Genomic DNA, 24,692 nt, shown 5'->3' with positions numbered 1-24,692 from the left:
TCATTTTTTAAGTAGACATTTTGGAAAATCTTTAAATAAAACAGGTATAAAGGGCAATCTCCTAAACATTTGAAAGGCTGTTTATTACAAGCCAATAGCACAAATTATACTAAGTGTTAAAAGACTGGTCATTCCCATTCAATTAATAAGACAAAGATGTTCAGTATCACCATAATTATTCCATTTTTTGGCATGCATTAATGAAATAAAGCCAACAAATATTGGAAGAGATGAAATTATTTGCAGATGATATGCACCTAGAAAGTCTAAGAGAGTAAGCAAAACTCTATTAAAATTAATAAGATTTTAGTCAGGGTCTGGATAAAAGATGTATCAAAAATCAGCTTTTATCACAGCGGCAATACAAATTAAAATTTTAAAGGAGAAAAAGAGAACCCACTCACATTAACAAAAATTATATAATGCCCTGGAAGAAACTTAATACAAGACTATATGATAAATTATATAAAATTTCACTGAACATAAACCACAACATGAATACTATTAACTACCTCAGCAATATCTGTATCTTCTCAGTCACCCAAACTAGAAACTTGAAATCCCTCTTCATATCTGAAATAAGAGTCACTATGTCCTGCCTATTTCACTTCATATATATTTCTCAAATTTGTCACCTCTTTGTTACCTCCACTTCAATTACCCTGGTAATCCTTTGGAGAGAGAGCAGCAAATTAAACATTCTTCTTCCTTCTAACCTTATCCATCTCAAAATCCTAGCCCACCCAGCTGCCAGAGTAATCAACCTAAAGCACACATCTAAATAGATCAGGCCCCATTTTAAAACTAGAAATCACCTCCAAATTCAAGATCAAGAATAAGGTCTTTAGTCATCTGGACCAAGCTTCATCTCATCCTCCTCCTCCCCCCCCTTTCTGGTGCCTAAAATAAGGCTCTGTGTTTCTCAGTATTAGGATATTGGAGTATTTCTGCTTAAATACATGAGGGCTTCTCACAGACACCATCATGGTACATCCTACTAAACTTCCAACATCAATTTTTTAAGGTTTTTTGAGAAAGACATTATTTTATATTAAAGTGACTATTTTCCAGAAGAGAATGCAAATTTTATATAACTGCTTAAGTTAAAATGCAAGATTTTAAAGAAAGATGGCATTTACAACTAGCAGCTTGGACCTTTTCCCTTGGCTCAGAATGAGTATGAAGATGACGCATTTGTTATTATTAGTGAAAAGTCTAACACTAACCGAACTGTTATCACTGCATTTGCCAATGAACCAAGAGGTAACTAACACCTGCTGAGAACTAATTATGCCAGCCAACTGCTCTAAATTTTTTAAGTTAATTAACTCATTTTATAATGGTTTACACCACCTGACATGACCTCATTTTTACTGCTACTCTCACCCTTGCTCTCTACTCCAGTCATAGTGGCATCCTTGCTGTTCCTGACAAACGTCACGGTCCCACTTTAGAACCTCTTCTCCTGGAGAGCACGGCTCTCTCCTTCAACAGCTTGAAGCACTTCCTCAAATATTACTTTCTCTTTCCTGACCTCCCAATTCTTTTCTTCCAATCACCATTACTCTCAAAGAGTAATTCAGCTAATTTTTCTTTCTCCATCTCTCTTCTTTCTTTCTCCTGTCACTTCTCCTTACTGTTTATTCCCCCTACCAGAATGTAATTTACGTAACAGGATTTTTTATTCACCAAATCTCTAGTGCCTATGACAAGTACCTAGTACACTGTAGGCTCTCAATGATCTACTGAATTATTTATTGACCTTATCTTATTAAACAGGTACTACTGTTAGCCAGATTTTATCTAATGAAGAAACTGAAGCACTGAGAATCTGCCTCACGGCCACATAGTAAAAGGTGGAACTAGAATTTTAAGTACACAGTCTGGCTTCACTCTTTAAATAACTGCATGGTGCCTCTAACTTACATGAATTCCCTATATACTACCTATTTAGTACATTTCCCTAATTAGACAGTTGCTTCCCCGCAGGGGATACTTCATCTTTGTTCTCTCATGACTTCTAACCCGTTTTACAATCAATAATTGTTTACAGAATGAATGCATATACATTACCCAGTTATTTTTACATGTATGTCTCAATTGGCTAGATTGTAAGCTTTCAGATTTAATTAAAAAATATAAAAAGAAATCCTGCCTTTAAAAATGTAGTGATGTAAAAATATTTTCTTTGAATTGACAAAACATGATTAATGACGAATGGTTTAATTAAGAGAACATGTACCCTACTCTTACAATTTTCTCCAAACTGGTTTTTAAAGCTTAATTCAACATTAACATACGTTAAAAAAAAAAAAGCTCCAGAACCAGCTTCTCAGTTCATTATATACACATGCACAATAATTATCTTATCAAAAACTGCAAACGACAGTGCCATGTTCAGAGACACCGAGATTTAGAAAACATTCGATCATGCCAGATAAAAAGATACCTTCACTTACAAAAACTGACGCTAATAAGAACACCCTCCGCAGCAATACCTGGCCCAGAAGTCACCAGGAGCTAGCTTTCTGTAATAAGTTTGGCGACTACCTTAAGGGCATGACTACCTTGCCACAGAATCCCAATGGTCATAGGCTTACTCTGAAAAACAAACATTCCTGGGTAGAAAGGGTGGACATAGGAGAGATTTTAAAAAGAGGCCCCTCCCAGGCCGCCTCAAAATCTAGAGCCCAAGATTCTCCTCAGAGCTCCTCACCGTGTCTAGACTAGGGGAAAGCGACCATTTCTCAAGTAGCGGTTCAGGCACAAAAGAAAAGCCGGCCATCCAACTTGAAGGCCGAAGGAGCAAACAGAAACTCAGAGCTCTGACGAACAAGGACCCTCTTCCGCCTAACCGCCCCTTCGCAAGTTGAGCCGCAATCACATTTCTCGCGAGATTTATCGTCTCCACGCGATCTCGAAGCTAAAACCTCGCGGCTTTTCAGCTAAGCGAGGACACGATGGGTAGTGGGAAGGGGGCTCTGGAAGCACAGCTCTCAGCCACCTTAGTGAACCTACAGACCTCCTCGACCCTCCTCCGCACTTCTCCCCTTTTTCATTGCGAGCAGCTCCCCAGAGTGCCTAGGGACTTCCGGAGCTCTACCGGAACCGGAAGTATCGGGAGTGAGGGGGTGGAGCTGAAAAATCAAAAAAAGCGCGGCGAAAGCCGGAGGCCGGAGCTGGCAGGTGGTGGCCCCCAGAAGGGGTTGAGGAGGGTGCCAATGGACTCTACCGCCTGCTTGAAGTCCTTGCTCCTGACCATCAGTCAGTATAAAGCCGTTAAGTCGGAGGCGAATGCCACCCAGCTTTTGCGGCACTTGGAGGTGAGGGGCTCCAGGGTGAGGGCCTAGACGGGCTTCCTTGTAGAAATCCTTAGTTCACGGTGCGGCCAGGGTGTAGCTGCCCCAGCCTAGGAAAGGAAGGACTGCTCCTCGCTCCCTCAGGTGTCTTTTTGTATTAGTAAGGAAGGCGAGTGTCAGCCTTGAATTCCCACCCATCTTCTTACTCTTCCCCAAGTCCCTCCGCGTTCAGCTGACTGCAGCTAGAGGGAAGAGTGACTACTCAAAGTCCTAGAAGACGGGAAGGTGTGACATAAGGTTGGGGAATTTAAACTGTGTTTGGGATTAGTAGAGGAGAAAGTTTGGAGCTCTGTTTTCCTTCGTATCTTTGGTTTTTCCATCGCAACAGAGCTCTTACAGAATAGAATACACAGAAATTCTCGGGGGTGGAGGTGGTGGGGAGTGACGATTGTTTTATTCCTTGTCCCTTAGGCAGTTTACAGTCTGAACCAGTTGCTTACGGCTTTTCTTATATATTTTGTTATATTAATTCTATGATATAAAAGCTAAATTACCAAAGATTAGCAAAATACATACTACGGAGAAAAGACGATTGTGAATGGTAGGGGAACATCAGTCTTTGGTGATACTGGAGTGCATTAAATATGCCTTTGTTTCTCCAGCTTCACCGATGCTTCTCCTTATGACTTCAGTGTCCACCCTTCCTGAGTACATTTTCTTTTTTCATTCATTATTTCAACAAATCCCTGCAAACCTAATAATTGAGGTGTTAGCTGTTAAATGCTAAGGCTTTGCTTCTCAGAATAGAACAATGTGCTGGTGGGCTCCAGAAGCCGCTGAATGAGCAGTTTTATTTAAGAAGTAGGAATACAGCATTTTGAATACTAATCTGAAACATTACTTCTCTTTGAAAAAAAAAATGATATGCCTTGAATCTGAGAGCCATGTTACAGTGAATTGAAGGAGACTCAAAGAAATTTAAGGCTTAGAGACTGACTCCTGGATACTACATTCCCGAACTTTTAAGGGTTATACTGAAAACTTCTGCCATTTAGAGAGATAAAGTACATATAGTACATAATGTGCATTAATCTTAAGTGAAGAGTTTGAGTTTTTAACATACGTGTACAATAAGTAGCTACCGCTTGTTCCACGATACAGAACATTTCCAGTTCCCTATAAGGTTTTTTTCAATCGTCCCTTCTCATAACGTTCAGATAAGTGGACTCATAAGATATGTACTTTTGTGTCTGGCTTCTTCCATTCTATAAATCTGTGAAATTTATTCATGTTGCACATGTGCTAGTACTTCATTCTTTTTTATTGCTGTGTAGAATTCCACTATATAAATGTACCGCAGCTTATGTACATTCTGTTAATGGGCAATTGGGTTTCTAGGTCTGGGTGGAATTTTGAATAAATCTGTTATAAACATTTTCATACCTTTTTTGGATATATGCTCTCATTTATATACCTAGGAGTGGGATTGTTAGGTCTTATGGTAGGTTGATGTTCAGTTTCAGCTGAACTGCCGAGCAGTTTTCCACAGGTTACACCATTTTTACCCTCCTATCAGCAACACATGAAATTTGCTGTCACTTATCCTCATAGATCCTTGGTGTTTTCAGATTTTTAAATTTTAACCATTTTGGTGGGTGTTGTTAATGGTGAATATCTTTGTGCAAAATAGGTGTTACATCTGAAGATACAAAGAAATAGTTACCATGTGAAAGGAGATGATTCATTTTGCTATTCTGCTGCACTTCTGCAGTATTTTTTCTTTATAGCCCATGCAGGACCTGAGCTTTGAATTTGTTTATGATTGGCAGAGCTGAGCTGGTCTCATTCTTAATGGTTTTTTATAGCGCTAATGTTACATAATGGTTATGAGCACGGATTCAGGAACAATGAATTTCAATTATGCTGCTGTCTTGGTGTATGCCTCAGTTTACTTATCTGCAAAACAGCACCTAGCTTACAGTTATTATGAAGATGAAAAGAATTAACATATATAGAACAATGCTTAGGCCAAAGTAAGTACTAAAATATTAGTTATTACTGAAATAAATTCTATTTGCATGAAAACATTCAAGTAAAGAAGAAAATTTGTAAAGCGATTTTACATTTTACCTTGTAATGAATATTACATGGTAGAGTTCTTACGTTGTTGAAATACAGGTCCCATCCTAAGGGAAATTGTATTTAAAGCAGAAAATGTCTTAATCTCAAAGGTGTAGCTTCATAAGTAGGCAAAAGGGCAATCGGAATATTCCTTACCCTCCAAATACTACTATCAGTATGCAATTTCACCATTGGACCTGTTTTTTCTGTCTTTTTAGACTTTAATGTTAAAACATGCTCCTTGGGAACAGATTTCCTGAAGCTTTTTTTTTTTTTAAGATTTATTTATTTTAGAGAAAGAGAGGGAGAGTGAACACGAGCGGGAGCGGCTCAGGCAGACTCCGCGCTGAGCGCAGAGCCCAAAACGGGGATGAATCCCACGACCCTGAGATCATGACCTGAGCTGAAACCAAGAGTCAGACGCTTAACTGACTGTGCCACCCAGGTACCCCAGATATCAGCAAAGTTTTAAAAGAAATACATCTGGGTGAGGAAATAAAAGAGAGATACAGGAAGAAAAGATTATAGGGATGCTAAAACAGCCTGTTCAGACCTTACCTTTTTTAAAATAAGAGTGTTTGCAACAGATTTTATCCAATTCCCCTAAAGTAACTAATTGTTTTTCCGTCCTTATAGAAAAGATACTTTTCTTTATAGAAAAGTTAGGCTTTTAATAACATTCAAAAAGCCTTTTGAAAATACCTGGCTGTCGAGATGCCCAGATGGCTCTGTTAGTTAAGCATCCGACTCTTGATTTCTGCTCAGGTCATGATCTCGGGGTCCTGGGATCAAGCCCCCCCATCGGGCTCCCCACTCAGCGGGAAGTCTGCTTGTCTCCCTCTTCCTTTGCCCCTCTCCCTTCTCGCTCTCTCTTTCTCTCTAAAATAAATAATAAAAAATCTTTAAAAGAAAAAGAAAATACCGGGTGCCTGGGTGGCTCAGTCATGATCCCAGGGTCCTGGGATCGAGTCCCACATTGGGCTGGCTCCCTGCTCTGCAGGAAGCCTGCTTCTCCCTCCCCCACCCCCCCTGTTTCTGTTCCCTCTCTGGCTGTGTCTCTCTCTGTCAAATAAATAAATAAAATCTTAAAAAAAAAAAAAAATACCTGGCTGTCTAACTACTGTTTTGGCCTTCAATCTCAGCTTTACCTTTTCACGTGGAAAAGGGAAGCATGGTTTATAGAGTTTTAAGAAAGGAGTAAAATAACCTTTTATTAAGGTTGTAGAGTACTATAATTTATTCAGCTACTCTCCTTTAACTACTCAGTTACTCCTATAACTACCAAAATAATTTTGGTTATTTTGGAATAACCAAAAATAAAATTTGTCTATTCATGACCTGGCTACTTAAAAGCTTTTTTTTTTTTTTTAACTTCCATGTTTGTGATCTCTAACTTCTGGGCTCAGCTACTGTCTTTGGAGGGAGCAAAAGGAGTAACCACATAGTTAATCCCATAGCTAAGCCTTTGGATTTAGCTACTTTTCACTTTGTATTGCCTCCCCCAAAATAGGTGGAGTGCATGTACTGGAACTTATTTACTCAATAAATATATTGCAGTAGAGTGTTGATTTATACCCTATACCTTCATAGCGTGTTCAATGTAGTAAAGAGGATAAATACTGCTAGGGGGTCAAAGTTTGCCAGCTCATAAAATAAAAGTATAATGGGCTATAGGATAGTTTAATAGGCAAACTAACCTAGCTGGTGAAAGAGGGTTAGTGAAAGCTTCATGAGGAAACAAATTAAAACTTGGATCTGAATGGTTACATTAGCTAGTGAGAAAAGGGATAGGTAATCTTCCAGGCAGAAGGAATAGCATTTGACTTTTCTAAATTGGAAAAAAGCATGGCAGTGGCACTTTGGAAGAACTGCGTTCTTATTTGAAATGGAGAAGGGATGGAAATTGCCAATTCTTAACTAACACATTTTAATTACTATTTTGTAGGTAATTTCTGGGCAGAAACTCACACGATTGTTTACACCAAATCAGATATTACCAAGTGAATGCTTGAGTTGCCTTGTGGAGCTACTTGAAGACCCAAGCATAAGTGCACCACTGGTCTTAAGTATCATCAGCTTGCTGTCTCAATTAGGTAATGTATTTCCTTTCTCTTTTTCATTTTTTAGAAGATGTTGCATTTAATATTTTTGTAAGGGCAGATTGAGTTATAGTATCTTTTGAAGAATGATTCACATTCAAAAGATTTCATCATTGCAGGACCTTTCAGAACTTTTTGCATTGTGGATCCCTTATAAAAAGAATATTATATGCATCCTTTCTTAAAATTATTGGAACAAAGAATCTGAAGCATAGCAAAGGTTCAGGGGTCTACAGAAAAGAAAGCATCTTGGGAAATGCTGGCCTACTTTTGAATTTAGAAAAATACATGCACATAATGCCTGTATTAAATACATCACTCAGAAAAGTCATAGCTAGTGATAAAAAAAAAATCATCCTTTTTTGATAGACTATACTGAACTCTTTTTCTATCTTTAGTTTTTAAATTTTCATTTCATGGGTACTTTTTTTCTTGATGTGTGCTTGAGAGTGGAGGGGAGATAATTCTGTGTGTGATGATAAAATTAATGCATGCTTATTATAAAAAAAAACCCAGTGATCCAGGAATATTAACATAGACTATCATGCAGTGGAACTTTCTGTGATGATGGAAATGTTCTATATGTATTTTCCATTATAGTAGTCATTAGCCACATAGGACTATTGAGCATTTGTAGTGTGAATAGTAGACTGAAGAAATAAATCTTTAATTTAATTGATGTAAATTTAAAGAGTCATTGTGGCGTAGTGTCTACCAAGTTAGCACAGATACAGAGTAAAATAGAATGTCTTTACTCATCACCACCAACTCTTATCATTTCCACTTTGGTAGATAATATTTCTTAATGGTTTGATAGGTGTCTTTCTAGATCTTTTTCTATGCTATAACAAATTATTTTAGATCAAATAAATTAACAAATACTTTTTTTAAGATTTTATTTGTTTGAGAGAGAGAGAGAGCGCCTGGTGGGAGGGGGGTGCAGAGGGAGAGGGAGAAGCAGGCTCCCCTCTGAGCCGGGAGCGCAACTCCCAGGCTTGATCCCAGGACCCCCAGACTATGACATAAGCCCAAGACAGACAAGCAACTGAGTCTCCCAGGTGCCCAGTTAACAAATAATTTTGGTTGTTTTTTTAAAAAATGGTATTGCAGAACATCAGATTTTTTTTTTTCACTTAACATATGTTAGCTATCTTTCCATATTGGTGTCTTTTTAATATCTGCCTTGTACCATATTGTAGACTACTATAATTTATTCAGCTACTCTCCTAATGGTGGGTACTCATGTATGCTCTTTTTCAAGTTTTTGTTATCAGAATCAATACATTTTTATGTATTTTTGCTCAAATATTAGTGTATTTCTGTTGAATTAATTCTCAGGTTTTCAGGTCATTTTTCAATTTGATAGTCATTATTAAATTACTTTCCAAAAAGGCTATGCTAATTCTAACATCCGCCAACCTTTTGTATGAGAATGACAGTCATTTTCAACATTTATATTAGAAATTTTTAAAATGAACGTCTTTTTATTTTATTTTTTTAAGTTTTATTTTTTAGTTAATAGACTTTAGAGCAGTTTTAAATTACAGAAAAATTGAGATGATTATCTTTTAACTGCAAAACTTTTCTAAATATGTAAAGCAGGTTTTCTCCTTTAATTTAGTCCACATAGAAAAATCATTTGCTTATTGACAAAAAAGGAAAAGCTCATACTCCCTTTCCTTTTCTAGCTCATACTATTTCTGTGATTATACTTCTGAATTGGAAAGTAATTATAAATATAATAACCATATCATACTTGATATTTTTATACATAGTAAATTTAATATGAAATAAACTTAAAATTATTTATCTCTTATCCATGAAGACCATATATAAAAGTGATATTTGGTGCCATTTTATCTTAACTTGCAGCTGTAGACAGTGAAACCAGAGACTGCCTTCAGAATACATATAACCTGAATAGCGTGCTAGCAGGAGTGGTTTGTCGGAGCAGCACTTGCCATAGTGATTCTGTGTTTTTGCAGGTATACACACCTCCACGGTACTCTTCACTTAATACTTGTTTTTCCTTCTTTATTTGCAGATCAAAATTGACAGTATATATTGTAAATTGCTAATTTATACTATATATGCCGACATAATCCTGCATGAATAGGACAGTTCTCACTGTTAATAAATTTAAGAGCTGGTCAATCACACATGTACTACTGTTTAAAAGTTTCTAGAGAAGGGAAGTTTATCCACATCTAGCATTATTTTTGAAGAAAAGCAAATCTACGTTATAACTGCTTTGACAGACTTATAAACACAGATGTCAACATTTTGAGATGTAAGCTATTCGTATTAAAATTGCAAATTAAGTTGCCATCTAGTCCCAATCTGTTGAGGAAACATTCCACAAAAAATGAAAGCTATAGATTTAGTCTGTTTAGCATGACTCAAAGCTCTCATACAGATATTTTGTTGAACCTAAAATGCCATCAGTTGCAAGAAGGAAAACATCACCAATTAAACTGACATGCTGTTTTAAAGATGGCAAAATATGAAAAAATACATCTTAGAATTCATGGAATATGTATATGTTTTAGCTTGCATGTATGTTTAAGATGTTTAAGTGAACCAGGTTGATGACAAGATGCTCTGTTTGAGATAGATTGTATAGAAATGTGTGGAATTAGGAGATGAACCCTAAAATTCTTAGTAGTCTCATTACTTTATGTTTAAAGAACAGAACCATTTTAAGAAATAGAAAAGTTCTTGCTCTAAACTCTGCTTCCTAAAATGGTGACATGCTCAGAATATGCTTAGAAGTCCATGATTGTAAGCATGCAATAGGTTTTTATATGTTTATATTCATTAGTATTTTCTTATTCTTAGTGCATTCACCTTCTGCAGAGATTAACATACAACATCAAAATTTTCCATTCTGGTGCCAATATAGATGAGTTAATTACCTTCCTGATAGATCATATGTGAGTATGCAACCAAACATGTAACCAAATAATATGTTGATTTTTTTTTTTTAAATAAAACTATGTAATAGTTTAGTTTTTCTTAGATAATATTTTCCAACTTTTTAAATTCAGTGAGACTCCAGTTCTTGTTTACTCCTTTTAGATGATTTTAGGGATCAAATGGTATAAAGCGGCTTTAATTTTCATAACAAAAATTTATGAAATGAATTGATTTGAACAGAAGAACTATTGAAACTGAAAATTTTATGCTTATGTTTAATCTTGGTAGGAGAATATACTGACGAGATAGCACATGGTCATTCTGACAATTATTTCCATATTTCTGTGCTATAATTGAATATATCATGTAGTTTCCAAATATGAAATGAATGGTCAATATTATTCAAAGCTTGACTGTCTTCACATGTTAATCATTTTTACATATAAAAAGGAGTTTAAATGTAAATTACCATAAAATGGAATAATTTAAAATGAATTTGATGCTTTTGTCTTTTATTATCTTCCTTAAAACAACAGTCAGTCTTCTGAAGATGAGTTAACAATGCCTTGTCTAGGATTATTGGCAAATCTTTGTCGGCACAATCTTTCTGTTCAAACATACATAAAGACTTTGGTAAGTTTTGCATAAAATCTTTCTTATTTGTGGTGAGCTCTATGCTTAAAGAGAATTATATCCATGTTTTTCTTTAAAAAAAAATTAACAAGAATTCTCATGTCTCATCCAGCTGACTCATCAAAGTTAAGGAACAGATTGACACATAATTAACTAGAAGTATTCCAACCTTTGCACATGTTGTATTTAAGATGATAAGTATTAATAAAAATGTTGAGTACTAAAAGTTTTCCTTCTCAATAGCATCCCATTATTTCTTATATTGAATAATACAAGAAATGCTAAATTATTTTGTGCTAATAGAAAGGACAGATATCACTGGCAATCCCATTTACCTCAGATTTTACATTTCCACAAAATCAATGGCAGCTCCACCAGAAAGATCCATGAATAAATGACTGCAACAACTACCAGCACTTGTAATGAGTGAAGGCACACAAATGAGGTTAACTGAACCACCGTTAGAAATATGTCAAATCAAGAAAGTTCATTGATTCTTTAAGGTACTTTGTGAACAATTCCCCTGCTATGCAGTATCCAATATTACCTGTTTAATTTCAAATTAAACAATATCTCATTTGTTCTGTACTGGAGGTACTTTGGAGGTGGAAGTTCTCTTGAGCCATGGAAGTGTTTGAATAATTTCTTAAGTTGATAAGGATGTTTAATAGAAGTTTACCTACTCTGTGCAAGATACACTTTCTAAACCAAAATATAAACCTAATAATTTTTTATTCTAATTTATTTAAAAATTTTTTTCTTTCTCAGAATAATGTGAAATCTTTTTATCGAACTCTTATAAGCTTCCTGGCCCACAGTAGTTTAACTGTGGTTGTGTTTGCCCTTTCAATTTTATCCAGTTTGACATTAAATGAAGAGGTTGGGGAAAAGGTAAGTATGATTTTTTTTATTTTTGAAAATAGTTCTGAAATTTATATTCTCTGATATTTTAAGAGTCATTGAGACTTTGTTTAGAATGGTGTCAACTTAAATTTTTTTGTATAATATACTTTTCCTAATTTGTTTTTAAGCTGTTCCATGCTCGAAACATTCATCAAACTTTTCAGCTAATGTTTAATATTCTCATAAACGGTGATGGCACATTGACTAGGAAGTATTCAGTTGATCTACTGATGGATCTCCTTAAGAATCCTAAAATTGCTGATTATCTTACCAGGTATGGCTCTCTGACAAATTTTAAGACTTATTTTGTTTTGTTTTTCTTTTCAATGGACCAAGATATGTTTGTAATTAATAAAACTGCCTTTTCAGAGTTAGTAAACCTGAATTCTAATGGACAAGGGACTCAATTGAAATGTTTTGATGTGCTTTACTCCCATTCTTTTTGCTTTTCTGGACTGAAATGTACAAGTATAAGAACATGGGGGGGTGAGGGGGTGTGTTTCAATCTTTGTCTTAAATAAGCTTGTATCACTGTCTAAAATGTACACATCTTGATTAATCTTTTCCAGCGCCAGATTTAAATCTTGAACATTACAGTTTTTGGGAAAATATTGTTATTATAGGGACATTTATGTCAGTATATTTGTCTTGTCTTTTTTGCATAAAAATGAATAACATTTTCCTCATTATGTGCCTCTGTTGTGTCATAAGGTAAAATGAGAACATATGTTTATATGCCCATTCTATCTCAGTGGCATTTCATGTGATCATTTATCTTTTGAGTTCAGTTAGCAACTGTTTTCCAAAGAGCTTGTGGCTGTTTAATACTTTTATTTTTTAGAGAGGGATGGGGAGAGCAAGAGAGTGGGGGAAGGGCAGAGGGAAAGGAGAGAGAGAATACTAAGCAGGCTCCACACCCAGCGCAGAGCCCAAGACAGGGCTGGATCTCACAATCCTGAGATCACGATCTGAGCCAAAATCAAGAGTTGGACACTTAACTGGCTGAGCCACCCAGACATCCCTGGCCTTTTTATATCTTAAGTTTTCCCCAATGCCTCAGCCACTTTGTAAGGTCGTAGGTTAGGAAATTGGAGAAATTGCTTCAAAGAGTTCAATTAATCATTCACAAATGAGAAGACAATTATGGAGCCCCTGCTGTGGTCAAGTACTGGGGGATGTGGGAGTGTTAGCGGAGATAGGAATTTGAAGACATAGCCCCTAATCTTTGAAAAACATGGAACCAGAAATTGTATAAAACATAGTCCCAAATTTTAAGGAATGTAGAATCTAGACATTAAAAAAACAAAAGCTAACCACAAGGGCAAGGTTGACCACTACCCATATGGCTAACTGATGTTTTACAGAACCAAGAACCATTCACATTAGTAATGAAGGATAGTTGGAAAAAGGGCAGGCAGGGACAAGGGGCCCCTACCTAAGAGGAAAGGATTTTACACCATCCTAGAAGGAGCCCTCCACCCTTTCCCACGTGATAGGTAGATGACAAAAACCTGACTGGGTGACAGGCTCATGGAGAATTAATCAGATTAAAACAGCCCTCCAACAAGCCCATAAAAACCCCTAGACTTAGAAACTCCAGTGGCAACTCTCTCAGGTCCCCTCCCTCTGCTGGAGCTTTGTACTATCACTCAATACACTTTGCTTTGCTGTCCATCACCCTTTGTCTGGTCTGGCTCTTCATTCTTTGAAGCAGCCAGGACCAAGAACTGCGGGCACTAAAGGAAAAGAAATCCTACAACATTAGCATTTCATTTTTTTTCTTTTCTTAAGCATAGGTGGATAAGAAATCGTTCTTCCAGAGTGCGCTTCCTTTACTTGTCTTCCCTGTATCTGTTCTAAGAGTCCTCCCAATATACTCTTGTGTAATACCCATTCTCACCACCAAATGGTGCTTGTTTAACAACTTCTAAGTAAACAACAAAGGATATACCTCTGCAGGAGGACCAAAATATAACCTGATTTAACATTTGTAAGTGGTTGCTTAATCACTTCTGTAAATCTCTCAGTTCCATTATCTGTTTTCTTTTTATCTAGCCTAAAACTCCAGAATCACCTCTGGAAAGGAAATTATGTTTAATTGTGTTGTCTTCTTGTTTACTTGCTATACCATTTAGCAAAATGTTCCTGAATCTATTCCAAAGTCTAATTTAATGTCTGGGTTCCTAATCAAAACCTGAGAAAAATCACACTTTATCAATCTGTATTCTACATATTCACTACCTCTAACTTTATCTGGGCAGCACTTCTCATATTTATTCCCAGCTTTCTTTCACATTTCCTACAGTGGCCCTTTCAAATATTTACTACTTTACTCTTGCCACTTTTCAGTCAGAAGATGACCTTATCTTTGTTTCACAGAAAAAAAAAAAGCTGAATCCCATCTGATTGGAGTTCTTTCAAATTTTTGCTCTTAAACCAAATTACTTGTGTTTATACCAATTCTTAGTGTCATCTTGTTTTGCTCAAAGACACATCCCTTTATTCTGTGCATTAAATCTCATTCTGTCCTATTTTTTCAACAGTATCTTTTGTCTCTTCAATGTCTCTCATTCCATTGACTCCCTTCATTTATATTTGACTTTCAACGTTTCCCTCAACCATATGTCCCTTCTAAAATCTGTGATCTCCCATTGCATTTAAGGTAAACAAAATCTCAGTATAGCCCTCTAAAATATGGCCTTTGGGAACCTCTCAGCCCTGTTTCTTTATATTTTCTTATGTACTTTTGTCTAATCACTTCAGACAGTAAATAGAATCTCCAACTTGCTAGAAATGTCTTTTGTGTATCCATGTGCTCTTCCCTCTGAATACTGTCGGCTTTATATGTCTAATTCCTGTTTATTTTTTAAGACTCAAAGGTGGGAAACCTCATCTGATCAGGCCTGCCACACTGAGTCTGGATTCGATATTCATCCTCCTAGCATTCTATGTATTTTTCCATGATAGTGTTATTTTACATTATATAATATTCTATGTATCTGCCTTCATTCTTAGACTGTTAGGTCTTTCACAGAGCATCATTGTCCCAAACACAGGATGCACTAGTTACATAGACAATAATGTGTTTGGTACCTCTAGTAGCTCTTAAGAGTTCTGTAACACAGAGCCTTGTGCCTTACCTCTGTGTCTGCAGAACCTGATATAATGCCTAGCTGTTATAAGTGCTTTATAAATAAATAGCTGCCTAATTTATTAGAATATTTCATGTTCTTTGAATTTTTACAAACTGAACATAGCTTTAAAAAAAAAAAGCAATCGAAGTACTGAAAGTTTCAATGACATTTATTGCCACAGGAATCATTGTTTTTGTTTTTTCACTGTTCAATAAATAACAAAGCCAATTTATGTATATCATAGTGGTAGAATGTTTCAAGTTGTAAGTAGAAATTTTGCAGACTGTTCTATAATAGAAGCTCAAAATAGATGAAAGAAAATACACTTAAATTTTATATTTATTTTGTATATAAATCCTATCTGATGGATCAATTTCATGATTATTTAATGTATATTTTTATTTTAAACTTAGGTATGAGCACTTTTCTTCATGTCTCAATCAAGTATTAGGTCTTCTTAATGGAAAGGATCCTGATTCTTCTTCAAAGGTGTGTAAAAACATGACTTTTTGTTTTAAACTTTTAAAAACTGTAATATGCAGAAAAATCTTAAGTGTGCAGCTCTCTGAATTTTTACAAATTGAACACAGTCATATAACCATTATATAGATCAGAAAATAGAGCATTACCAATACTCTAGAACCCTTCTCAAGTCTTCATTCACTGGTCCTAAAAATTGTTTCACAGTGCCTGATGTATGTATACCGTGACACAGCGATTCTACTCCTAAACCACATAGCCAAGCCAAACATGTCCATAAGCTCATCAAAAAACATATAGACAATGTTAAATAGAAAATGCAGTTTTAAAAATGATACTATTTTCTGATTTTTTAAAAATGTCAGATGTTTAGGAGATAAATCCAACAAAACACACACGAAGTCTCTACTCTGAAATTACAAAACATTGAGAGATATAAAAGACCTAAATAATACAGATATACCAAGTTCATAGATTTGAAGAGTTTCGAAATCATAGCAGGTTTTAGTGTTTTTTTGTGTTTATATTTGTTTTGGTTTTGGTGTATGTGGACATTGGGAAAGTCTAAAAATAACTAGTGCTATCCTGAAAAAAACGAACAAAGTTGGAGGACTTCTAATACTACCAGATACCAAGACTTACTATAAAGCTGCAATAATTAAAACAGTGCAGTACTGTCATAAGGATAGACAGCCCCCTGAAACAGTACAGTTTAAAACCATACCATAGCATATAGTCTCCTGATTGATAACAGTGCAGTTCTAAAAGTATGGTCATTTCAATAAATGATACTGAGTCAGTTGAATAGCCACTTGGGAAAAAACTGAATTTTGTTTCCTACCTCACATCAAACGTGAAAATCAGTTCCAGAAAGATTGTAGATCTACATGTGAAAGGTAAACGGTGAACTTATAGAAAAAATGCCTAACAGAATATCTTTACAGCCTTGGGATAGACAAAGATCTTAAATAGGAAACAAAAGCACCAACTATACAGGAAAAAAGTTGGATTAAGTTGTACTGTATTAAAATTAAGAGCTTCTGTTCACAAAAAGACCACTGGTAACACGGAAAAGGTATCTACAATACATATATCCAACAAAGGACTCTGATCTAAAATATATTTATTTTTCATATGTATTTAAAAACATGTATATATAAATCAAAGAAACACTGAACCCAAGAGATAATCTGAACAACAACAAAAAGAATTAGTCAATAAATACGAAATGGTTATTCAACTTTATTAATCTATAGGGAAATGCAAATTTAAATGATAATGTGATGCTACTGTGTGCCCACCAGGTGGTTAAAATTAAAAATGAATAGCATCAAATATAGATAAGAATATAAAAAACCCATAAGGTTGTAGTACTCAGGGACTGAAAATTGGCACAACCGCTTATGAAAATAGGTATTACCTAGAAATTCTGGACACGTGCATAGAGTATGAGCTAGCGATTTCACTCTTAAGTATTTACCCCAAATAATTAAATATATATGTTCACCAAAAGACATGTATAGCTGTACTACTCCTTTTAGGCAGGAATTAGAAACAATCCAGATGCCATCAGTAGTGGAATGGGTAGATAAATTGTGATACATCTATACATTAGAGTACTACACAGCAATTAGGATGAGTGAAGGGCAACTGTGTGCAATAGTATGGATGAATTTCACTAACCTAATGCTAAGTTAAAGAAATCAGATGGAAGCAAGGGTATATATACACTGTAAGGTTCTATTTATATATAAAGTTCCATGTGACTTGTTTTATATAAACTGGCAAGCTGATTAAAAAATTTATATGGAAATGCAAAGATCCAAGAATAGCTAAGATAAAATTAATCTACAGTGTCAGAAATCTGACGAAGAGGAGTGTTTGAGGCATTGTCTGGGCGGGGACGCAAGGGACTCCAGGAGTTTTGATAGAATTCTTCTTCTGGTTGCCAGTTACACCGGTATGTTCACTTTGGAAAAACCATCCACCTTTGTAATAGTGATTGATTAGTTTACTTCTGTACATTATGCTTAAGTGTATATTGAGAAGGTATTTTCTTATATGGGTATAATATGTCTCTGGTAAGAGGAAAGAGAAACTGAGAACGTTTCTTGCCTTCAGGGAGTGTAGCTAGAGATCAGGCTGCTTTGTTTGGCCATGGAACCAAGTAAATGTATTACTTATTCATAAATAAGTACTATAATTTATATTTGAAAATGAATAAATCAAAGATTATCATTTGTTACATAGTAAATGCTAATGGGCTGAATTCCATTAAAATCAAATGCCATCAAGTTGATCAAAACACAAATCCCCATTATGTCATTTATAAAAATACAGATAAAGGTAGAAAGTAAGTGGATAGGCACAGAAATGCCAATAATTTTTTTTAATGATAGGTTAGGTTGGTAGTATATGAAATGAGATAGAATTTAACTTAGCTAATAAATAGGTTGGTGTGGGATGTTATGTGATGTTATAAAGGCCCAGTTTATGAGGTAAAGAACTGAGGTAGAATAGAGGAGCTAACAGGTATAAAGTCAACAATGTGCAAACAATGTGGAAATAGCCATACTTAAGGTTTTAAAGCTTGGGAATACCACTTTTCAGTATTATCCTAAAGTATGCTTTATAGGAATTCTTGAATCTCAGCATGATAGCAAGTGTTTGTAGTTTCTAATTTTATTTTTTAATTTCTTCTTTCATTGTAAAAACAAAACATCTGTGCTTTGAGAAAAAATTAAGTACTATAGAAGGCATATGATATTAGTTGAAGTTGCCCTCCTTTCTTTGCCTCTCATAGTCCTGCTTACTAGGAGTAAATACCATTAACAAATTTCTTTGTAACCTTATAGTACCTAATCCCGCATTTTGAAAAATATTACTGAAAGAAAAATTGGAAGCTTTCTTTAATTTTTGTTTTAGAGTATCTTTAAAAATGTGTCATTTTCAGCTTCATCACTTGGTTGCTTTGTACATTAAAGGCCAATGAAATTGACATTTAACGAAGACTTTATATTGCACAGGTTTTAGAATTACTTCTTGCCTTCTGTTCAGTGACTCAGCTGCGCCACGTGCTCACTCAGATGATATTTGAACAGTCTCCATCTGGCAACACCATTCTGGGAAGCCGTTCTAAATGTTTAGAACCTACTGTGGCTCTACTTCGTTGGTCAAGCCAACCTCTGGATGGGTCAGAAAACTGTTCTATTTTAGCCTTGGAGTTGTTCAAGGAAATATTTGAGGTAATATAATGATAGACAAATTGACTTTTCCATTTAATGATTCTCAGTGAAGAGTTTACTTTCAAAAACGTCCACAATAAACTTCTAATTGTTTATACGCTTTAGGAAAACTTTTAACCAACTCCCTTTCATTCAGCTACTGAATTTCATTTTTTTGGGCAAAGTCAGGAACATTGGTGTTTTCTTCTTTTGCACCGAATAGCTTATATATACTCCTTTCAGTGTAATAAGTAAAGGTATTAGCTGAGATTTGTACAGCTTGTTGTTGTCTGCCTATACTTCTTGCAATAGTCACATTCTCTTTCACCATCTTGGTAGATACTGTCTAATTTCTTTATTAGCCTATTAGTGGATTAATATAGCAACATTTGATTCAGTCACTAAGATGGAGTGGAACATGCCAGACACTGCTAGGCAATTAGGATACAGACAAAAAGTCTTTCCCTAGAGGCCATTACATTCTGGTAGATTCTACTATCTAGATCATTTAGCATTCTCTACTATTGTCTCTGTTTTTGTACCCATTTTGCCTACCACAATATCTTAGAGTATTTCCCCTCATGACTGGATCCTATGCACAAACAAAAATGTATACGAGTGATTAAATATATTCGTCAAAGGTGACGCACAAATTACTTTTTTTCTGTTTTAATTTTTTTTTTATTATGTTATGTTAGTCACCATACGTTACATCATTAGTTTTTGATGTGGTGATCCACGATCCATTGTTTTCGTATAACACCCAGTCCTCCATGCAGTATGTGCCCTCCTTAATACCCATCACCGGGCTAACCCATCCCCCACTCCCTCCCCTCTAAAACCCTCAGTTTGTTTCTCAGAGTCCACAGTCTCTCATGGTTCATCTCCCCCTCCGATTCCCCCCCTTCATTTTTCCCTTCCTTCTCCTAATGTCCTCCATGCTATTCCTTAGGTTCCACAAATAAGTGAAACCATATAATTGTCTTTCTCTGCTTGACTTATTTCACTTAGCATCATCTCCTCCAGTCCCATCCATGTTGATGTAAAAGTTAGGTATTCATACTTTCTTATGGCTGAGTAAAATTACTTTCTGTTTTATGTTGGTATTGACTGTTAACCAGTTTTAGCATTTAAAAAACTCTTCAGGATTCTTGATGGGAATTATTCATAGTTGTAAAGTATTAAGACCGGTGGTGGTTATTTAATTATTATAATTTCACTTAGCAAGTTTAGGATACTGGTTTTCAAATCATGGACACAGTCCACCAGAAAGTCTTGTTTGTAGTTGAATAGCTTAAAACCTTATTGTTCCATTTAAGAAAAAAGTCATCATAGCCATCAAAACTGGATAAAAGAGTAGGTTTTAAATAGGAGACACAGGTCAATTAAATACTGAAGTAATTATAAGAGATTTAATGAGAACGTTGCTGCTTGGTGATGACTGTGTCTGCGTTCTGTATTCCATCCCTATTTTTCATCATTGGTGGTGGTTAATTCTCCAGGACATTATAGATACTGCTAACTGTTCCTCAGCTGACCGTTTTGTGACCCTTCTGCTGCCTACAATCCTTGATCAACTTCAGTTCACAGAACAAAATCTAGATGAAGCCTTATTAAAAAGAAAATGTGAAAGGATGGCCAAGGCCACTGAAGTTTTGTTAAATATCCTTTACTGTTAAAACATGGAAACCACTCATTTTTTTCTAGCATTACCTTTACTGCATTTTTGTTTTTATTTGTAATTTTGTCACTTCTCATGCTCATATATCCATTCAGAATTACTGAATTGGAGTTTAAACTATAGAACTAATTCTCAATGTGGAGTCTATAAAAAAGTTGTCCAGAATTTTTCCCTTATTTTTCTGTGTAAAACTTTAAAGAATATTTTCATTTCAGAATGCTTTTAAAACTTGATTTGAACATTTTTACTGCAATTTGAGGTCAAGAGATACATTCTTAAAATAACTGCTGTGTTACTCTCGAATGCTAATTGCTATCTCTGGATGATTTGTTGTGCCATCTTTGGTTCAGTGTATCAGGGACTAAAACATTGGTAGAATCGTTAGTATTTTAGCTTTATATTATAATTTTTACTGAAAATTAAAGCCTCCAGAAATGTTTTAATAAAGATGATATCATACTAGGTTATTAAAAAAGACAAATATTATCAAGACAAATTCATTCATTACAAAAAAAGAAAACCTTGAGTTCAATTAGTGTCACTGCCTAACTTCCATATTCAGATTTTCTTAGATCTTTTCTTTTAGATCTTAGCTTTTTTCTTTTAGATCAGTTGATTCTAAGTCTTTATGAAGCCCAAGTCCCATTTTTAAAATATTTCATTAATGCGTTTTTATTATTATCAGCAAGGAGCCATTATATCTCAACCAGATCTTTTATATTTACCTGGTCAAGTTTCCTTATATCTCAGCAACAAGAATTTGCTCAACTTCTTCCGGCCCTAGAGCAAATTCCACATCTATTTACTCGCTTCTTGGTGTTTCTGCTCCTTAATTTTCCTCTTCCCTACAGCAGTGATTCTCAATCCTGATTATGTATTAGAATTACCTGGAGAACATTTTAAAAATCCTGACACCTGAACCTTACTTCCAGCAGTTCTTTTTTTTTTTTTTTTAAGATTTTATTTATTTGACAGAGAGTACAAGCAGGGGGAATGGCTGACAGAGGGAGAAGCAGGCTCCCCGCAGAGCAGGGGGAGCCCGATATGGGACTCTCCCAGGACCCTGGGATCATGACCTGAGGCAAAAGCAGTCGCTTAACCAACTGAGCCACCCAGGCACCCCACTTCCAGCAATTCTAATTTAATTGGAGTAATGTGAAACCCTGGTGGGGGGTGGGGGAAGATGCTGATTGATTGATCAAACCGCCCACGTGATTCTAACAGGCAGCCAAAGTTGAAAACCACTGCTGTAGAGATACATGATTATTTTGCTTGATTGTAGTAAAGATATCTGTAATATATGCAGGCTTCAGAATTGGTACCATTTTGAGCCAAATTTGACCCTTTTTTAATGGTACTCAAATTAACTTATAATATTACAAAATAGGAAAAAATAACTTCCCTTAGTTCAGCAAATATTGAACCATTGTAATAGCCTAACAAATTACTAACATCCGGCAGAGTAACAGACGTGGTGTCAGTCCCATCTCTTGCTACTTAACGATCAATTAAGCTCTGAGCTCTAGTTTCCTAATCTGTCATTGAGCTAATGTAACAATGACTACTACATAGAAGTGCAGTAACATAATTTGTATGAAATCACTCTAAATACTGTGAAGTGCTATACAAATATAAGGTTGCGAATTTTTTGTTTGAATTCCTTAACAAAACTTACCTCTGTGTGGAGATGATACTCTAAAAATGCATGTTGCAAAAACTCTGACTACTATCAAATGTACCACTCTGATAGAACAACAATTTACGTATGGCAAGATTGATCTGGGGTTTGGAACAAAGGTAGCAGATTCTGACTTGTGGTGAGTATATGAAATCCAGATGGCAAAATGGTAACGCCAAACATAATAAAAATCAAAAGATCTAGTGATTCACTCCTCTTTTGGAGGGTAATCTTTCGGTATGCACTATTAACTCAAGATGTAGCAGGGAATTAACAAGTTTTTTCATAATTTTTAAAAAATTCATTCAAGTCATAGATTACATGCTTCAGAGAAAGGATAATCTTAACATCTGTGATGTGTTTTTCATTGTTTAGGTTTGTTTTGTGTTTTAATTTATTGTGATTATTTAAGGGTCTTTTGTACTCCCTTTTCTGGAGGTTCTTCCTGACATTGCCTCAGTAATTTTATGTTTTAAGCAAAAACAAAAAACGGGGGTCATTTTTTTTATTACTAGGAAGGTTTCCTACTGACAAAGACAGTTCTTTTCCTAAGCATGTCAAGACTTATGGTTTAAGGGTGAATTTTCTCTGACAGTGATGAGATAGAGTATTTTATCCCTCCCCTCCCACCTTGTCTGTTAATAAATCTTTACTGAGGATCTGAATGCTAGACATTGATTTGTTCCAATTTCCACAAATGACATTATTGTCAATAATTGTGCTCCTCAAGAACAAGGATTACCTTTTTTTACTTTTTTGTACTCCCTTTGTGGTACGAGGTTAAGAGCATGGCTTAGTATAATTTATTTGGTAAATATTAGGTATTCTGTATTGCTTAAGGTTGCCCTTTATTGTTGATATTCCAGTGACAAAGCTAAGAATTAAATAGGTCATGTTGCTGATGCTGCTAGTAATTTGGTGCAGAAAGTGGAAGCTTGGTGGTATTTGAGATTAGAAAAAGAAACGCTGTTTGAATTTAGACTATTAATGCCAATTCGTTCTTTTGGGGGCTTAGGTTATAAGGATGTTGGTCTCTACTGTATTTTTACTTCTCAAAAGAAACAGTACTTTATCTTCCTGAGGTTTAAAAACAGGTGTTTATTTTTTCAGAATTTCTTTAGAATTATGGACAGAAATAAAGTTCTAAGCAATTTTTTAGTTATCTAATTTAAATATGATTTATTTTAAGCAAACTGGCTGCTGATGTAGTTTTGAAAACTCTTGATTTGATGAACAAACTTAAACAGTTGGTTCCTGGTATGGAAGTAAGCTTCTATAAAATCCTTCAGGTGAGTTTAAACTCTTCAAATATTGAAGTTTATTCATACATAAATGCTACCTAATGTGTGAGTTTCTGTTTTAATATTCTCGATCTTTAGAAAATGTTTCTCTTAGAATTGGCCATCAGAAGAAAGTTAATTGCCTTAAGTAGCCATAATGTTCCCACTACACAGTAATTTTACATAGTTTTGCAGGAATTGAACAGAAATGCTTCTGACTGTAATGTACAGGATGTTCATGATAGTAGAGCTTCCTCAGCCTTTTTCCTTTCTCATGTCATACTTTAGGTTTCTTCGTTTATTTCTAATAGCATTGCAGTGAAGAGTTTTTGGTTGGGATTGATGATGTAGGGTATTAAGGGGATAAGGGACACATCTGGAAAAAAAGGACTTGATTGTTAGTGATAATAAGATTAGAGAGGGTGTTACCTCAGAGAATAGCTGAGTAACAAATTTTGATGATGGTAGCTGAGTAAGAGCTCTAATGTTTACCTGGATAGCCACAAAACCTGATTATAATAGATACTTAGCAAACATGTGTGAATTGAGTTATTATAATAAACAAAGATGGCTGTGGTCTGTATAGACAGGGTAGAAGCCAAAACTGAAACCTTACACAGGAGCCATTTGTACACTTTGGAGAGCGTAATGCTTAAGAGATGGGGTTCAGATGTTGACTCCATCAGTCAGTCAAGTCAGTGCAGACTTGAGCAAGCTATTTCACTTGTCTGAGCTCTAGCTTCCTTAACTACAGAGTGAAAATAATGAATCCCCCCCCCTCCATGGGAGCAGTTACGAAGGGTTACCATGAGGGTTATGGAGATAAAGCCCAGCTCTTAACATGGTTTTGTGGCATAAGATTATACTTGAGTACTTCCAAGACACTCGACATTGTAAAATGTAGATAACTGTAAAGGATTCATATTTTAGTATTTTTTCTCTGTTAACAACTTAAAAATTGAGTCAAAACTGATTTTGTGTCAATTAGGAGATGTTTTTCAGAATAAATGATTTGGGGCTTACAGTACTAATGTAAAATATTTACTAACTAGAAGGACTTATGCTTTAAGTATAATTGTTTCAGTTACTGAATTAGAATTTTTTTAGTTAATTTGAATTTTACTTTTATTTTTGACTTTAATTGGAAATGATTAACAGTTTTTTCTTACAGCCAGATTTTCTTTTAAGAGTATCTAGAAAAGTAAAACAATAATTCAAAACATCAGTCAGTTGTGGATGATATT

General features: G+C 35.2%; 2 protein-coding genes across 7 annotated transcripts in view; one reads left to right on the top strand and one right to left on the bottom strand.

The window, feature by feature from the left end:
• The window catches only part of DZIP3 (DAZ interacting zinc finger protein 3), a 96,318-nt gene extending 93,240 nt beyond the window's left edge, over positions 1 to 3,078 (bottom strand). For 2 of the 6 annotated variants that reach the window (XM_088024405.1, XM_028110607.2), the window contains exon 1: positions 2,717 to 3,010. The gene's annotated coding sequence lies outside the window, so the exon portion shown is untranslated. The other 4 variants (XM_028110604.2, XM_028110606.2, XM_028110605.2 and 1 more) reach the window with 3 other exon arrangements.
• An 83-nt stretch (positions 3,079 to 3,161) lies between these two features.
• CIP2A (cellular inhibitor of PP2A) overlaps positions 3,162 to 24,692 on the top strand; it is a 35,255-nt gene continuing 13,724 nt past the window's right edge. The window contains exons 1-12 of the mRNA XM_028110609.2: positions 3,162 to 3,323; positions 7,366 to 7,513; positions 9,392 to 9,504; positions 10,358 to 10,452; positions 10,972 to 11,068; positions 11,837 to 11,959; positions 12,100 to 12,245; positions 15,519 to 15,594; positions 18,612 to 18,830; positions 20,312 to 20,471; positions 22,166 to 22,307; positions 23,358 to 23,457. Of these exons, the coding sequence (XP_027966410.1) occupies positions 3,222 to 3,323; positions 7,366 to 7,513; positions 9,392 to 9,504; positions 10,358 to 10,452; positions 10,972 to 11,068; positions 11,837 to 11,959; positions 12,100 to 12,245; positions 15,519 to 15,594; positions 18,612 to 18,830; positions 20,312 to 20,471; positions 22,166 to 22,307; positions 23,358 to 23,457 (1,521 nt within the window). The 5' untranslated portion in view covers positions 3,162 to 3,221. The remainder of the gene's footprint in view (positions 3,324 to 7,365; positions 7,514 to 9,391; positions 9,505 to 10,357; positions 10,453 to 10,971; positions 11,069 to 11,836; positions 11,960 to 12,099; positions 12,246 to 15,518; positions 15,595 to 18,611; positions 18,831 to 20,311; positions 20,472 to 22,165; positions 22,308 to 23,357; positions 23,458 to 24,692) is intronic.

Source organism: Eumetopias jubatus, unplaced genomic scaffold (assembly GCF_037043125.1).
Source record: "Eumetopias jubatus isolate StellerSeaLion01/CBP00866 unplaced genomic scaffold, mEumJub1_p1.0 scaffold_1, whole genome shotgun sequence".
In the NCBI taxonomy this organism is placed as follows: Eukaryota; Metazoa; Chordata; class Mammalia; order Carnivora; family Otariidae; genus Eumetopias; species Eumetopias jubatus.
Note: the sequence above shows the minus strand (reverse complement) of the source record. Positions and strands in the feature narration are given on the sequence as shown.